At 44.4% G+C, this 16,306-nt stretch overlaps 2 protein-coding genes across 11 annotated transcripts; one reads left to right on the top strand and one right to left on the bottom strand.

Annotated features, from left to right (window-relative positions):
* Positions 1–2,581: 2,581 nt before the first annotated feature.
* PPP1R3D (protein phosphatase 1 regulatory subunit 3D) lies at positions 2,582–7,170 on the bottom strand. The gene has a single exon (XM_021553567.4). The coding sequence runs from the start codon at positions 6,411–6,413 to the stop codon at positions 5,493–5,495; it is 921 nt and encodes a 306-aa protein (XP_021409242.3). The 5' UTR covers positions 6,414–7,170; the 3' UTR covers positions 2,582–5,492.
* A 1-nt stretch (position 7,171) lies between these two features.
* Positions 7,172–15,429, top strand: FAM217B (family with sequence similarity 217 member B). Of its 10 annotated transcripts, none has more exons than XM_021553547.4 (5): positions 7,172–7,316; positions 8,284–8,504; positions 9,674–9,779; positions 9,866–9,951; positions 10,334–15,429. In XM_021553547.4, exons 2-5 carry the CDS (start codon positions 8,404–8,406, stop codon positions 11,604–11,606), a joined length of 1,566 nt encoding a protein of 521 aa, XP_021409222.3. In that variant the 5' UTR covers positions 7,172–7,316; positions 8,284–8,403; the 3' UTR covers positions 11,607–15,429. The 10 variants fall into 10 exon arrangements, with proteins under 10 accessions (XP_021409222.3, XP_021409226.3, XP_021409220.3 ...); XM_021553551.3 differs by having other exon boundaries at positions 8,252–8,499; XM_021553545.3 differs by having other exon boundaries at positions 8,252–8,504.
* The last annotated feature ends 877 nt before the right edge of the window (positions 15,430–16,306 follow it).

Below are 16,306 nucleotides of genomic sequence, written 5' to 3'. Positions count from 1 at the left end.
GCGCGGGCCGCGCCCCGCGGGCCCAGCCGGCCAATCAGCGCCCGGCAGCACGGGGCGCGGGCCAATGGCGAGCGGCGAGGGCGGGCCCCGCCGGCCAATCAGCGCGGCCGGCGGGAGCGCCCTCAGCGCCGGGCGCAGTTGCGGGTTGACTCTGCAGCCGCGGCTGCTGCTTGGAGCCAATTTCCGCTCACACGCGGGAATTGCTGGCCGTGGCTGGCTAAACCAGTGTAATCCATTCCTGTGCTTAACTTAGAAACGCTTTCACTGCCCGAGTAGGTGCAAAGACACGCTCGGTTACAGACCTGCTGTGGGCAAAGGGCTTCCACTGACGTCTGTGGTGTTTATTATGCAGAGGGAACTGATAATGTGCTTAAGTGGAATCCAGCAGTGCACTGGATAATGTGCTTAAATGGAATCCAGCAGTACTGGATAATGTGTTTAAATGGAATCCGACAGTGCCAAAGGAGGATTTTACCTGTACTGGTGTGCTACTGGTGTGTATTGACATATCACAAATACAGATGATAAAATGTATCATGAATCTCACATACTCCAAAAGAGTATTGAGAGGTGTCTCCGTTCATACCTAGAATAAGCAGCAATAGTGGAGAATCTAGGAGAGAAGTCACCTTTTACAGCAGGTAAACCTGCAGCAGTTGTAAATAAAATAGTACTGCTGATTCCCTGAAATGCAGAAGATAAAAACTCAGTATTACAAAAGAAAAAAAAAACAAACTGCACAGAAAGTATTTTAAATACCACAAGATGTCACTGTAATGCAAGAAAATGACAAGTGGTGTGAAAAGTGCAATATCTGCACTGAGGAGCTGGGAGTGAGCAGTGCTGAAGCAGATTTGTAAAACAGCTTTACCGAGAAACCTCCTAAGGACAAAACTTTGCCTGAGAAACCTGGAGCATCAACAGTTTTCTATGAAAAGGGAATCCTGAATTGTTTCACCATATGAAGCAGAAATAATCAAAGCCAGTTTTAAGTCGAAGCTTCCCTTACCATGAGCAAACACAGAAGCTGAGCCTGTCCAGCCTTACTCATCCTATAGCAGAAGTGAGACAATCCAGAAGTGGATCACACACTTTCCTTCCTGCAGTCCACACTGAGATTACTTCAGCTCATTTCTCATTCTGTAACATTAGTCTGTTTTGTTTGGTTTAGCAGAAGGAAGTCAGAGAGAAGTTTCATTGAGTTACGCATTAAACAGACCAGAACCAACAGTGAAATTATTTAGCCACAGTCATTTCAGACACATGTGAAAACAACAGAGAAAATGGAACCAAAACTCTTTAGGGTAGCACTATTTACAGGGACTCTTACTCACTACAGTAGCAGAAATATTTATCCTTATTACAGTTAAAGACATTGTGCTGGCCAAGGTATATTCAGTCTTTGGCACAGCTGCTGTTGTGTGTGAAAGGTCAGAAGTGTTGATACCAACAGTTTGAATATCAAGTGTCAAATTAAATACTTACACATCTGAGATCATAGGGAGAGAGAAGTTGGGAAAGAGGTCACTACTAACGTTACACTTCTGTTGCCAAATGAATAATCACTCGCTGCAGTTCTGGGTCTTTACCAGCTGTAAAGTACAACTGAGCACTGATGATACCCTACATTAAGTGCTGTAGTTGCTGACTGTACATGTATATTACTGTGATTAAATTTGAAATTTAAATTTTTCTTTATAAAATAAAGAAATACAAATAAACTACGAATTTGAAATTAAATGTAAAAATACCACCTGTATTAAAAGTAACACCAACAACCTGTAAGACAAACTTGATAGTTGGATGTTTGCAGGAAAAACTGTAATTTTCTTAAATAATCTTACATTTTGGAGCAACTTAATACAGACATGCCCATGTATTTAAACTGATTTGCAATAATTAGCACTGATTTAAAAATAACTGATAATATATATCTTTATTAATTATGTCTGCTAGTTAAAGGTCTTCATTTTGCTTTAGGATAAACCTAGCAACAGATAATTTCAATCTTCAACTCTATCAAGACTGACCCCAGTGGAGATGCATTTCACATGGAGGATAAATCAGGCACTGCATAGGGACACTCTTATCATAGCACTGGTAGATTTTCATGAAACCTGTCAGGGGAAAGAACCTGATTTGGGAGGAAAGGCTACAGCAAGGAGAACTGAAAGAAAATAAATAGAACAAATAATAACACAATTGTGAGGCCCAGAAATGAATGTTTAGCGCAGATTTGGAAAGTGCAATTTAAGGAAAACCTCCTTCTCTTCTCTTCCATCAAGCTGTATTAGAATGAAGTGGCAGCAAGCCTTTTTCTAGAATTGGATCTCAATCCTGCAGGTGCTGCAGGCAAAGAATTCTGAGGTGAAAGGACAACAGATTCCAAGCAGGAAGTGGCAGCCAGATCTTTGCAGACACATACACTAATCACTCTATCTTTATCAAGTAGGGTTCATTGTTTAGCAACTCAAACCCACCTTACTTTCCAGAATATGTAACTCTCTTAAGTGACAACTTGACATTAAGTTTCTTTATGAGCTTTCTTAACAGGACTACCATTGACAGAAACAACAGAAAATTGTGAAAAGCTTTTATTTCAATATTCTGTATTACAATAGCCAAAGTTTTATTATTGCATTTTAAAATTAATTAAGCACTTTGCAATTTTACAACTGCTGGACTATTTGTCCAGCAGTTGTAAAATGCTTCATTGTGCTTCATTGATATACTGTGAAATGTACAACCCCTTTTTATTTACATGGATTTCATATTTCTTTAAAAAACATGCTTGAAAGAACCTTGAAACTGTGGACTACTAGACATTCATTTACTGTATGACAATAACAAATACATGTTTTTAAAAGTGCTTTATATGGTGATAATCCTTGTGAAGAATTCACTTTTACAAAATCCTCATTATAAGGGAAGCGCTCAATTTGAACACAGTGCAAGTAGTCAAGTTGTCCTGAGAAGATACAAATGTGGTGTAAATTTACCTTCATGACAGGTACATATTAGCACTAAATGGCTTAATCCCATTTTTGTCAACCAGAAGCCATTTGATGTTCATTACTGAGTGTGCCAATAAAACCTAAGTGCAAATATCAGCTCTGCTGGGACAGGTGTCAGTAGTGGTGTGAAGGTTTAGCAGCTTAACCCGGAGATGGCTCTCAGCTCCACTGCTCCACTGAGCCAGCAGTGCCCAAACTGCACTGTCAGCCCTTCTCCAGCAGTGCAAACCAGCACAGAGAGCAAAAGGAAACTTGGAATAATGCTTCAGGATTTAGTATTCAAGACCTTGCACAGGCCAAAACCCTGAGAGGTTGTGGAAGGAAGACAAGAGAAGCCCAACTGAGACTGCTGAGACATTCATTTCTTCACCCCTCTCACATTGTGCTACATCTGGCATGAACCTTTCTTGTGACAGCCTCAGCTCTACAAAATCTGACCTGGCCAAGGGAACACTCAGCTCTGACATTTGCTAGCACATAACAGTCTGTCCCAGAAGACAGCAACATCCTTCTGGCACGAAAGCAAGTATTGCTCTGAGCTCCAGCAACACCCACTGTGAACGGGTGTCGGGTAAGAGAGAGGTTTTTATAGTGTGCTGTGTTTGCTGGTGGAAAAACAACAGTAATGTGAGAGGGAAAAAAAGGGGAAACAATGCTTGAAAGTAGTGCCTTTTATTCAGCACAAGTACTTCTGTGCATGTGTGTGCATGTTCAGATAGCACTGAGCTTTTTGAGTACTCTGCAAAAGGTGCTCAGCAGCTCACAGAGTCCTCATTCCTGACTTTGGTTCTTCTGAAAGTCAAAGACCAATGGAATGAGGCAGTTTCCTCACTTGAAATCCCAGCTTTGCTAAATGGGTATCACAACAAAGAAGCACCATTGAGTTGCTGGACAAATTAATTTTCTTGAGGTTTCTGCACTTCCAGAATTACTCAGTGGACTTTTCAGACTAATATATAACGGGCCATGGGTTGCTTACAACTGTGATTTTACAAACAACTTGTGATTTTGATAAATAAGCACCAATCCAAAATAAGATGCCCAAGTAAGTGGCCTGATATTCAAGCATAGTCCTAAAACTCAGCTCTTCTAATATGTCCATCCAGCCAGCTCTAAAAGTCTACGTAACACATATAAAGCTAAACTTTCCATGCAGTAATGATTATGTATGGGAACAATTATGGACAAGCCTTTACTTCATAAATTTAAGCCTGTTGCAAATCTTAAAACACACTAAAACCACAGAACAAAAATAATAAAGCAAGAAGCACGGGAAGATGGTCTTGTGTTCCTGTGCTCTCCCTGCAGCAGAAGGGATTCTGTTTATCAGTCTGTGTAATTAAGTGCTTTCAAGTTCCTGCTTGTGTTGCAAGGCTGCAGTCTTGGGAGTTCAACTGTTTTGCAATGGCAAGCAGTTAAATAAAGAAGTCAAAGCTACTTCTGCAGTAGTTCTGGAACACTGGGACCAACTGTGATGCAGGGTTCTGGAATGCTATTCCAAACTTCTGTACCCTGCTCCCTCTACTATTTCTTTTCCTTACATATTTTTTTTATATCCTATCCATTTCTTGATCTATAATTTTACCAGTAACAGTGATAAAATCATGAGCATTCATACAGTGCGTTGAGACCTTCAACTGCATTTACAACCACACGTCCAATATTGGTCTCATTTCCCTTACTAAAAGCAGGTGCACCAGAAAGACTATTCCTGTACCACCACCTTGAGAAAAACCTACTTGGGCATCACTTGACAAAGGTGAGAATTTCCCCAAGCAGATCTGCCTTACACACACTTTGGTAACAATCACTCTTGCTGCAAGGAGGAGATAGGAAAAGGCACCTTTTGTTTTCTTTCCCAAGGGAAGCAGAGGTGCTGATGACATATTTTCATGTATGTTTTCCTCATAGTAGGATTAAATTTCCAGCTCAGATATTAATGGAAATATTTAACATGGTTACAGCCTTAATAACGTATGTATATAAATACAAGTACTCCCCACAGTGTCTGTCATCCAAATTATGCATAAATGGAATAGTGCCCTGACTTGGTGAAGTAATATAAACAAAATTAGAAACAAAACAAGTGAAGCCACACTGTCCACATAAGAAAACAAACAGTAGAAAATGGTAAGAGAGATCAGTTAGAACATTCTATGCAACCAAGAGTATCACTAGCAACAAGAAATGTTTTGCTCTCTGGTAGCCTCACAGCATTCCTGGGAACCATTCTGCAATGACTCATGCACTCAAAAAACCCACATGGCTTTTCTATGATGGTATCTCACTACAGATTCTGGCCCTTTTAACTTTCCCAGAGGTTTAGTGCAGTTTGTACAGGCCACTGGCTGCCTCCCAGCCCTGGGACACCTGGCCAGGTTTCAAAAAGAAGACTGTTGCCACAGGAGCAGAGCGCCATGGCAAGGGACAGAGTGCCAGTGGGACCACAGGCACGCTGCTCAGCGCCACTGCCTCTGTTCAGATGAAGTGGATCCAGCTCTCCTCACACTCCCTCGGCAGCTTCAGGGGGTGAATCCGGCAGCAGAGGGTGTAGTTCTTGCCTCTGTTGTTATCCCAGTACTCCTGGCCGTTGACTTGGTACCTTGCTGCAAACTGGACGAGAGTGCTCAGCTGAAGGAGGAAAGGAGGCACAGGAAGAAAGAAAGTGAACACATCAACCTGATCCTGCCTGTTTTTGTCTGGGATGCTGCAATTCCAACGAGCACACACCTCATGGATGCTTTCCCACTGGTTGAAGGTGTAGCGCACGGACACCTGCTTCTCAAAAGCAACATTCTGAACATGGATGGTGCCACTGAGACCCAGATATGAGCTGGTCACCCGTTCCAGACACACCTGCTGCTCCTGGAGTCGGGATGAGAAATCCGGACAGTCTGCAGGCTGCTGGAAGTCAGGGACCAAGCATTGCATAGTAAACTCCAAGTTCAAGCTGCTGTACCAGAGGTCTGAGTTTATGGAGAGCCTGGAAAGGACATGCAAAGGGATGGATGGATCCTCCTCAGTTTGGAAGACTTTTACTTCAGTGAGCTCCAAGCCCAGAGCATCAGCAAACCTGACCCGGTTCATGCGGCCCCGGCAGCCGGCCTGACACTGCACTGCTTCTCTCTTCCTCCTCTCGAGTGATGTCGGCAGGGACCTCGCTCGGCGATGGATGATGGGCCGCAGGGCTGGGTCACAGCTGGAGTAGGTGCTGCTCGCATGATTATTTGGCTGGACGCTCTCCTTGGCTGGGGCACTGCTCCAAAATGTCTTGCTGCTACCTGTATGGACTGCTGGGGGCTGCTGCTGCCTTCGTGCCACTGTTCCTTCAGCCCTTAACATGTTCTCATAGAGATCTGAGAGGTAGCTGGGATTCCTCTGAGGACCACGCACTTCCATTCTTAACTGGTGACAGAAAATCAGCGTTAACACTGCAGGTAACAATGAACACTGACCCTCTGAAGCACTTGATTTGGGAACGGCAGCCACAGTAAGGTCTGAGGTTACTGCACTGGATGCAGCAAGGATCACCTGGAGCAATGTCACCTTCGAAGGAAAGGCAGAAGCGTGGCAGCTCGCACGGCAGCTGGCAGAGCTGTAAGGCGCTGTGCGGGAAGCTGAAGGCAGACTCACTGCCCGATGAACTCGAGATCGCTGTGCTGGCTGGTGGCACCCAGGCTCAGGCTGGAAAGCGATTCAAGGCTATCACCGCTGATACTGGAGGAGCTCACACCCAGGCTGGGGAGCGACTGGAGGCTGTCGTGCTGGATGAAGGACTCCAGGCTGTCGGAGAAGTCGCTGGAAGCGCTGTGCGCGCCCAAGCACCGTGCGCCGGAGCCCCGGGCGAGAGGGGCCTGCAGGCTGTCCTCGCTGGCTGCGGCCGAGCCCGCGCCCCGGCGGCAGCAGGAGCACGAGCAGGGGGGACACTCCAGGCTGTCACACTGGATGCTGGGCGAGTCGAGGCCGGGGAAGCCTTGGAGGCTGTCGGGCGGGAGGGAGCCGGGGCTGCTGCAGAGGCTGGAAGGCGGGCGAGGGCTGTCGGCCGCGGCGCCGGGCTCGGTGTCGTGGCTGGCGGGGGCCGGATCCGCGCTCGGGGCCGCCACAGCGCCCATGGGCGGCGCGGCCCCGCGGCGGCCCGAGCGCAGCCGCGACCCCGGGGCCCGGCCGACACCGCGGCCGCTCCGCTCCGCGCCCGCGGCGCAAGCGCGGGGCCCTGCCCCAGCCCCGCCCGGCCCGGCCCCCGCGCTCGGCGCTCGGGCGGTGCTACGGCTGCTGCTGGCCGCGGAGCCGGAGCACGGGCAGGTACCGGGCCGGGGCGAGGATCGCCGGGGAATGCGGGGCGGCCCCCGAGCGAAGGAGCGGCCCTTGGGAGCGCGGTGACAGCGGCGGGAGGGAGCGGAGCGGGCCCGGCCCGGCTCGGCGGGCGCTGCGGGCACAGCTGCCATCGCTGCGGGCACAGTGTGGCACTGCTGCCATCCACCGCGGGCACTGCCTGCCGTAGCCGAGGATACACCTGCCACCATCCCGGGCGCTGCCCTGCCCCGTCCGGCTGCGGGACTGCGGCGCTCCGGCGCTCCGGGGCTCGGCTCCGCTGACAGGATGCGGGGAGGCGTTTGAGGGATAGGACGGGATCAAGTGCAATGTGACTGTAAATGTATAAACAGCACTGTAGTAGAAGTAAAGGTGGGTCAGGAGAGCTGTTTTGTCACCTGTCACATTTACAGTCCATTGTGGACCCTTGGAACCGTGCGGTTCCCTGGTACGGGAATGCATTTCCTCTGGAATAAAAGCAAGCAATGGATCCTGCTCTGAGTATTTTTAGTAGGAGCTGATGAGACACTTGTTTTGGAAAAGGAAAAAAAAAAATTAAGTCTTGGATGCAAGATTTGCATGTATGCATATGGGAAGAGCGCATTTTGCGACACAAAAAGGACAGCTGAGCCCGCAGGGGGGTGATGATCTGCTCTCCATAAACTGGGAGCAGGAACACCCGCCCCGCTGGGCTGTGACGCCCAGCCCCGGGCAGCGCCGGGATGTGCGCAGGCCGAGCCGGGGATGGGGATGAGCGCCTGACCCTGCACGGCAGCTCTGCGAGCACACCGTACCCTCAGGTATTTCCTTAATTGGGAATAGTAAATTGAAGATGCTGCTTCCCTCTAAGCGAGTGCTGGGGGAGGGGACTGTTTTCCAGTGCAGTTTGGTAGCTGATTATGTTTATCTTCCTGCTTTAAAAATAGAATCACATCGGGAGGATTTTGTTTGTCACCAGCATCTCCAGGACGTGGCGATGTCTGCATTGGATATATCGTGTCTTGCAAAGCCAAAAGACTGGAGCCGTTTGAAGATTATGTAACAGTAGAAGTGCAGATTCCCTTAGGAAAGAGGAATAATGGGACCAGGCATTCAGGAATATCCCTTATTACTGCACAGAGAGACACAGCAGAAGGAAAGCCACAACCACACCAATGAAAACTACAAAGGAATGGTAAAGTAAGGAAATTAATTTCGCTTTTTATAGTTACTGGAGTGTCAACACGCTGGGCTTAGTTAATAAGTGCCTGGTTGTCTTGTTCCCACTGCCTTCCTCTCCCCTGATCCCAGCGACAGAAATGATTGTGCAGGATGATCGTGCAGGTCACAAGGTCACAGAGGTGACTGCAGCAATGCTAGAGGCACAGGACTTAGCTTCATTCTTTTATAAGCTTTTGAATTTGTAAAGTCATGTGTTGTTAAAATCAAAATCTGACTATACTGACACAGAAACTGAGAACAAGATGTACAGGCTGGCAAATAAACTGAACTGCAGTAATGCTAGATTAGACAGGAAGGCACAGTTTGAATATTCCTGTTCTGAAATAGTATTTTAAAGCTTTCAATTTGGAAATCAGTAATATTTTTTTTCTGTAGAGAAAACACTGTTCTTATTCTGCAGAATATGCTGATTTATTTATTCTGTGTGCTTACACAGAAATGTAGCTGGTTTAATTAAGTTTTAGTTCTAAGCTGCCCAGATCAGCAGTACCATTCCTCTTGCTTTCATATGAGCTTTTTCTCTTAATAATATTTTCACAACCCTCTTATATTGTGAAATAGGGATTTTTTTATGCCTTCATTGTGAAATAGTTTGTATTAATACCAGAAGAGACCTTATGCTCCCTGTTCACTTCCACTCCTTATCTTCAAAGGAATAATCCTTTAAGTTTTGTTGAGAATATGCAAATGGGAAAGACAAGCAAGATTTGGCTTCATATGTGACCTTCATATTGTACTTTATAATTAATTTTGGTAAATTGCAATTGGAGCACCTACCAGGTGCTATAAAAATCAGTAGTTAAATATCTGTAATATTTATTATGTCCGAAGAAGCTTTAGGATCCTCTGACAGAGGATTCTATATAAGGGCTACATTCTATTATTATATCATCTGATAGAATTATTCACTTTTGTATTAATGATATTAAAAATACAGCAGTGCATTTGTAGTATAAAAAGTAAAAAGTGGCCATAGTGGCATAGTCCTAATGAACTTTAAGAATGACTACAATCAGCACTTTTTTCAACTCAGTTGTACTCCTTAAGTTTTTATTGTACTTCCATTCTGACACTCATATATTCTGCTATTTATATCTGATATTTTGTTTAATCCTTTGTGGTTACAGTAATGGAAAAAGCCATCCAAACACCAAAGGACTATATAAACCAATTTCTTATGTGAAATCTCCTCCTGGAAGATTAGGCAAAAATGTATCAAGTGCCATTGAAAAGGTAAATAATCCCCTTTCCTAACATACAAAGGGTAACTACTATAAGTCAGCTTCTTAATAACATCTCAAACTTTCATATCCCTCCAGATTTCCCATGACACTCAAGATGGTTACCAACCAAATGTTTATAAGAAGGGAAGGAACCAGCTGGATGGCAATAATCAGTCAAAAAGGTAATTTTATGAAAGATTATCTGCTTAATTTGTAGTAATTTCAAACTGGTTGACAAAATGCTTGTGATGAAACTGCAGCAGCTGTGTTTTGCTTTTGACTTCATGGGCTCAGAGTTTGGCATTTATGAGAACAACAAATTTTAAGTTATCAAAGTGGAAACTTGCTATACTGCTTTAGTGAGTTCTCAGGCAACAACAAATCAGTAGTAGGCAGTCTTACCTCTACCAGCAGTTATTGATTTTGCCTCATTACCAAGTTTCCATGCCAGTTTTAGCTTCAGTCATGGAGATCCCCATCCTTGAAGGGGTGGCAAGACCTTTGTAAGCTGCTGTTCAAAGGCACTGACCATTCTAACAGTACATTAACTTCCTTTTCCTTTAGGATCCCGAGTGTTTGCAGCTCACTGCACAGTGCACAAGGACCAAAGAGGAGTCCTCCAGAAAGAAGGCAAAACGAATCCCTCCTACACAGGAGTCCCCCAGAAAGAAGGCAAAATCAATCCTTCCTGCACAGGAGTCCCCCAGAAAGAAGGCAAAACGAATCCTTCCTGCACAGGATCCCTGCTGGCACAAAGGGCAGCACACAAGAAAACTTCTGTAGGGCTAAGGATGTCTCAGTGCAGCATTTTTATTGCAGTAAAAAAGAACAGTTGGGGAGGAATCACGAAGAATACATGGCTGAAGCCAGTCCAGGCTCTTCAAAATGGCAAGAAGCATCTGTAAGTCAAATGTTTCTTGATTTTGAGTCGGTACAAATTATTAAAGAAGATGCTGAAGATGATAGTGCCAGTGACCTCTCTGACTCAGAAAGGATTCCCATTCCCCCCTCTCCCTGCACTCCACCAGAACTCATCCTCAGAGCTGAAGAAATCGACCCAGTTTGCTTGGAGCACATCCCCGAAATGGGATTTAAAGAATCTGAATATTACTACCCCGACTTCCTCCCACCCCCTTTCAATTCCTGGGACTTGAAGCAGCTGGCCACCTTTGTCCACGTGGAAGGGAAAAGCGATTTCCGCCCCAGGCCCACGGGATCCCTGGAGAAGTTCATGGAGCGCCTGCTGCAGCTGGAGTGGCTGCAGCTGCAGACGGTGCAGAGCGAGAGGGGCAGGGCCACCAAAGCCCGGCCCCAGACTGCCCCCGGCCCCAGCCGTGCCCTCAAGAGCCCCGGGAAAGGCAAAGCCTTGCTCAGCCCTGTGCCCAGCAGGCAGGCCGTGCCCCAGGACAGTGTGACCAGGCTGCCCAGGAGCTCTTTGGGTCACAGGGCAGAGCTGTGCCCTGAGCAGGCTCGCCAGGTGCGTTCCCATCCAGGTCACCTGAAAGTTCCTGAGAGGATGGGGTGTGCAGCCTCTTCTCAGAGGCAAACTGGTGATGGAAGGAGTGAACTGAAAAAGAAACCAGCTGCAAAGCAGCAGCTTCTCAGTCTGCAGCCCCCCGAGAGCAGCTCTAAAATCCAAAGTGTTGGTAACATCAGACCCCCTAAGCAAACCCCAGCGTTCAATGGTGCAGCTGCTCCCATCAAAGGCTTAAAAACATACGTGTGTACAAATCCAAAGAAAAATGGCAATGCCAGCAGCTACGTTCCTCCTAAAAAACCAACAGTGGACAGGAAAATAAAGACAAACGGCACAAAGCAAATGCCACGCAAATTTTAGTGAGGGAAAATTCATTAGTGAATGTTGATGCTTCTTGCCTGCTAGAAAGCATCTGGCCAGTGCAGAATAATTTTTTTTTTCTTCATAGGAAGATCCTGAGAAAAATGTTCCTGACACGTGGTTTTTAGTCAGCACTGCTCATTTCTATAAATTTGATCTTAAGCCAGCAGAAATATTTTCTCTGGAGGCAAATGTCTTCCATTGGTCTTTCCTCAAAAATATTTATAATTGCTCAATGAAGATAACAGGAGCACAGTGTGAAGTTTAGAGAAATATAGAAAACCCTGTCTGCACCAGCTGAGTGTTCCTTGTACTTACCCTGCTGGGTAAGAGAATAGGGTCCATGCTCTTTCTCCTTGCCCAGATGTGCTTTTTGTAAGACAGGTTTGATTTTGGTGTTTTTATAAAATAATGGAGCATGTTATCTATGCAAAGTCAACTCTAATTCTTCACAGAAGATGATGAATTGGATTTTTTGGAGGAAATAGGTATTATTTTTTTGAGAAGAAGAAGAATGGAGAAAATGTTTTGAAATATTTTAATGCAGAAAGAATTCTTTTTTAGACAAAGTGTTAGGGACCAGACAGCTTCAATAATGACAGATTAAGAAAACTGAATGTGTATTTTTATACCCTGGAATCTTCACTGTGTTTTGTTGATATAGTGTTTACAGACAGCTTTCCTGGAAGTTCATTTTGTAGGCCTTGATTATTTTTGTCATTTAGGGGAATTGACCAGATTTCAAATTGCACATGGATATATTTGTGTGATGCAAACTAAGGCTTTTAGCAGAGACTGTATGGTCTCAGTTTTCCAAACTGGTGGCCTCTCAAAACATAAAAACCAGACTCTTAAGGGAAGAATTTAAAGGGTGTTGTAAGTTCAAATAAAGATATATTTTGATACGGAAGATACCTATTTTTAGTCACCTGAGATGACTCTTATTTATCCTGTGGTCCAGTCTAGCTTGGCTTCTTAAGGTTTAGGGAGCTGAGATGGGGAAATATCCTGCAGAAAGAAATTGTACAGCCAGGATTGGGTCCTGTCCTTGGGCCTTCTGTCTTCTCTTGTGTCTGTGAGCTACAGGAGAGTACAAAGGACAGTTCTGAGAATATTCAAGTGTCACTTGATCAATTACAATTTCAAATTAGTCACAGCAGCTGGGGACAGGATCTTGATAAGGTGAATGCTAAAGAATGTTTTTTACTTTGACTTTGAAATCCTGGTCAGTGTATTTTCCTCCTCAGCCACCAGTTCCAATCTTCATGAGAAGTGAGCTGAGGTCTGATGGGCCAGATTCTGCAAGAGGATCCTTCACATGGTGATAGAAAATGAAAAAGTAGCAAATACTAAAGAGTACATAATGTATATAGCTAAATTGCACTTCTCTTGGTGAGCTCATCTTGATTTTAAGATGCTTAGCTGTTTCTATCTTTCATTGTGCCTACCAGATCTTCAGCTTTGTAAAATTTCAAAGCATGAATTTATATGTAGTTTGAAAAGTGAAACTATTAAGAAATGTAGTAATAGAATATTTTACAGTACATAAAAAACGTTGCTCAGGAATAGTATAAGAAATATTTTTAGTGTTTTTTTTCCTAGTCTACTGGAGACCAAATGTGAAATTTTGAATTGGTAAAGGAAATGAATGTAATAGTATTACATGTCCAGAATCAGTATTTGTAAAGTTACACTTAATATGAATTGTAGTTGCATGTACATTTTGCTCTATGCAATTCAAGTGAAACTTAATCTGAGATGCTCAGAGACCAGGGAAGGTGGCTGTGTCAGAGGAGTGGAGGAACTCAGGATGGGACTGAACACCAGCAGCTGCAGAGGACCAGCACTTCCCAGTGTTGCTGTTTCATCCTTTTGTTTTGGTCCATCCTCATGTATTTCAGCTTCTTTAGAGGAAAGGTTTCAAGCTCTGGCCAAATTCTGCAAGCCTGCCTTAGCCAAGTTTTCCTGATTCACATGAACAGTACTGAAAAATAGGAGAGCTGCTTTGCCAATAATCAGGATTTTAATGCACTGTTCTAGTTCACTGTTACAAGCACAAAACCTGAGGTGAGCAGGATCCAGGCAATAATCATAATAACAGTTTAAAAAAAATGCTGTTAGATGCAGTAAATAGTTTAGCACGTTATAGCATTGAATATTGCTGGATGCTAATTTTCTAAATTGAAGCTTTCCTGGCTTGTAAGGAGGGCATGTAGATACAGGCACATATTGCATGATCACTTCTCTAAGAATAAATAAACCCCATTTCAACCAGCTGTGACCAGAGCAAAGGTGATTGGCACTGGGAAAAGTCTTTTGTCATAGAGGTAGGAAAGTTGTAATGTAGTTTTTGTCATCTTACGGACTGGGAAGCAGATGGAGGTAGTGATGGCACTTTAAAGAAGTCTGAAAACTTGTTCATCACTGGGCTCCACATAGGTTTGTCCCATGTGATAATCACACCAGTCTAATTTCTGTCATTGATTTGATACTTCTGGCACGCTTGTCTTTGTTCATACACAGAAACAGCAATTCTGTGTTTGCCTCAGCAAAGAGCTCTTGGCTGAGCAGATCTGCAAGGGCTGGGTTTTATCCTGTTTCCATTTTAACTTCACCATGTTCTGGGCCTAGAGAAGAAAAGAGCTCCTTTTGTGGAGAGCACTATGGTTTATATTTCCTTAATTTTGTATTACTGAATATTGTCCTTAGAAGCACTTCTGAACTGAGCAGAAAAAAAATTATTCCCTCACATTCAGTTTAAAATTAATTACTTAAGATACTTCCACAGCACCATTTTGTGTGTTTATTAGCCTTTTTTTTACAAGGTTTAGCAATATGATCATGTGGACCTGAGCCTAGCACTGGTGATGCTTCTTGAAGAACAGATTACTGTGATGTGAGATATTTCAACAGAGTGATTTATTTTTTTTTTTTTTTGCTAGAGAATGTAAAGGTTTAGTGTTCTGCAGTATTACCTACAGAACAAATATGCTCAGGTTGTATTTCAAATAAACAGCCAGACTCTGCTTCAGTTGCATGAGTATAAACTTTGAACAACTCAGTTATTTCCAGTGAAATGACCCTGTTAGAAGATGTGAAGAAACAGAATTTCACTCCAATATGTATAAACTGTTTTCCTTAGTAGTGCTAATGTATTCTTAGTGCATCACATGAGGACATTTGAAGCAATATTGTTTTTTCTCTTGCCATGTTCCTTTTTTTTTCTCCATTGCTTGCATCTGATACTGAGGGCAGTGATTTTCCCACCTCGTTTTCAGTTGGATAAAGCAGGATATTGCTGCAGGGAGAGTTGTGCTGATTCCATCGGGCTGAGCTGTCCTGTTTGACTCCAGACTCTGAGATCTGCCCTCATCCTGTCACTGTCAGAGTCCTTTTTGTGTTTCATTCGTTGTTGTTTGAGGTAACTTTGACACTGTATTTACTGTTTAAGGGATCTTGTTAGAATTCTGAGAGAATTTTGACAGTTTTTTCAGCCAGTATGTGCTTTTTTGGAGCTGATACATACAATTTCTACAGTGTGAAATTGCCTAGAATGCACTGTTTTTTGCCTTATTTTAAAGGTATTGAGCCTTTGTTGCTCCCATTGCATTAGTGGTTTTTCATCTGAAAAATAAACAGACCACACTGGAAAGGACTGAACTTGATTAACTGAGGATTTGCAGACCAGCTTTTGATGTTGGCATTAATGTATTCTTATTTATTTGAACTTTTTGTGGATATTTTTGCTAGTAATTCCTTGGGAAAGTGATCTTGTCATTCAAAGTTCCCGTATATTTGCTACAATAAAAGTGAGGCACTGCCCTGTTTGTTGCCGAGTTGTATTTTTTTTCCTCAAGATGGCACCACTGGATTTTCTTGGAGAGAATTCCAGTATTGTGCTGGTGGGCTTGGCACATCCCGGCTCCTGCAGGCCAGGGGAAGCCAGAAAATGACGGAAAAGGAATTTCCCTTCATCTTCGGGCAATTCCATCACGGGATCCAGGGTGACGGGAACCCTGGACCGGACCGGAGCTGGCAAAAGCCAGAACCCGGACCGGATTCCAGCCCGGGTCCGGAATGGACTCGGCAAAAAACCAAAACCCGGACCGGATTGCAGCCGGGGTATGAAATGGAGTCGGCAAAAGGGATAGCCCGGACTGGATTTTGGCCAGAGTCAGGAATGGAGTAGGAAAAAGTGAAAACCTGGACTGGATTATGGCCAGAGTCCAGAATGGACTCGGCAAAAGGAAAAATCGGGACCGGATTTTGGCTGGCAAAAGCGAAAACTGGGGAGCTGTGCTCTGCATGGGCTGGAAAACGCCACTGGTGACAGACATTCCTGCCCCTTTTCTGAACCAGCAGGACCTTTCCAGGTGCCTCACCCTTCTGGTGAGTCTGACAAGGCAGGAAGCACAGCATCTCCTGTCCTGGTGTGTGCAACAAAGGAGTAAATGTGATTGGAAAGCAGAATAATCTGCGGAGGTGTCATCCTTCACACTTTGTTCAGTTCCTAATTAACACCAGCCCTCTCCCTGTGTGCAGGCTGGGCTGGATATTACACACAGTGCTCTTCCAACACCTGTGGAGGCTGGGAAAGAAGTGATTGCTGAGGTAACTGCCTGGTTCTTGATGAAAATGTCCTTTTTTTTTAACCAAAGTAATTACTCAAGTAATTCTTCAGTGCTATCCCGAGAATTAGG

Source organism: Lonchura striata, chromosome 20, assembly GCF_050655825.1.
Source record: "Lonchura striata isolate lonStrDom1 chromosome 20, ASM5065582v1, whole genome shotgun sequence".
NCBI classification, from domain to species: Eukaryota; Metazoa; Chordata; class Aves; order Passeriformes; family Estrildidae; genus Lonchura; species Lonchura striata.
Note: the sequence above shows the minus strand (reverse complement) of the source record. Positions and strands in the feature narration are given on the sequence as shown.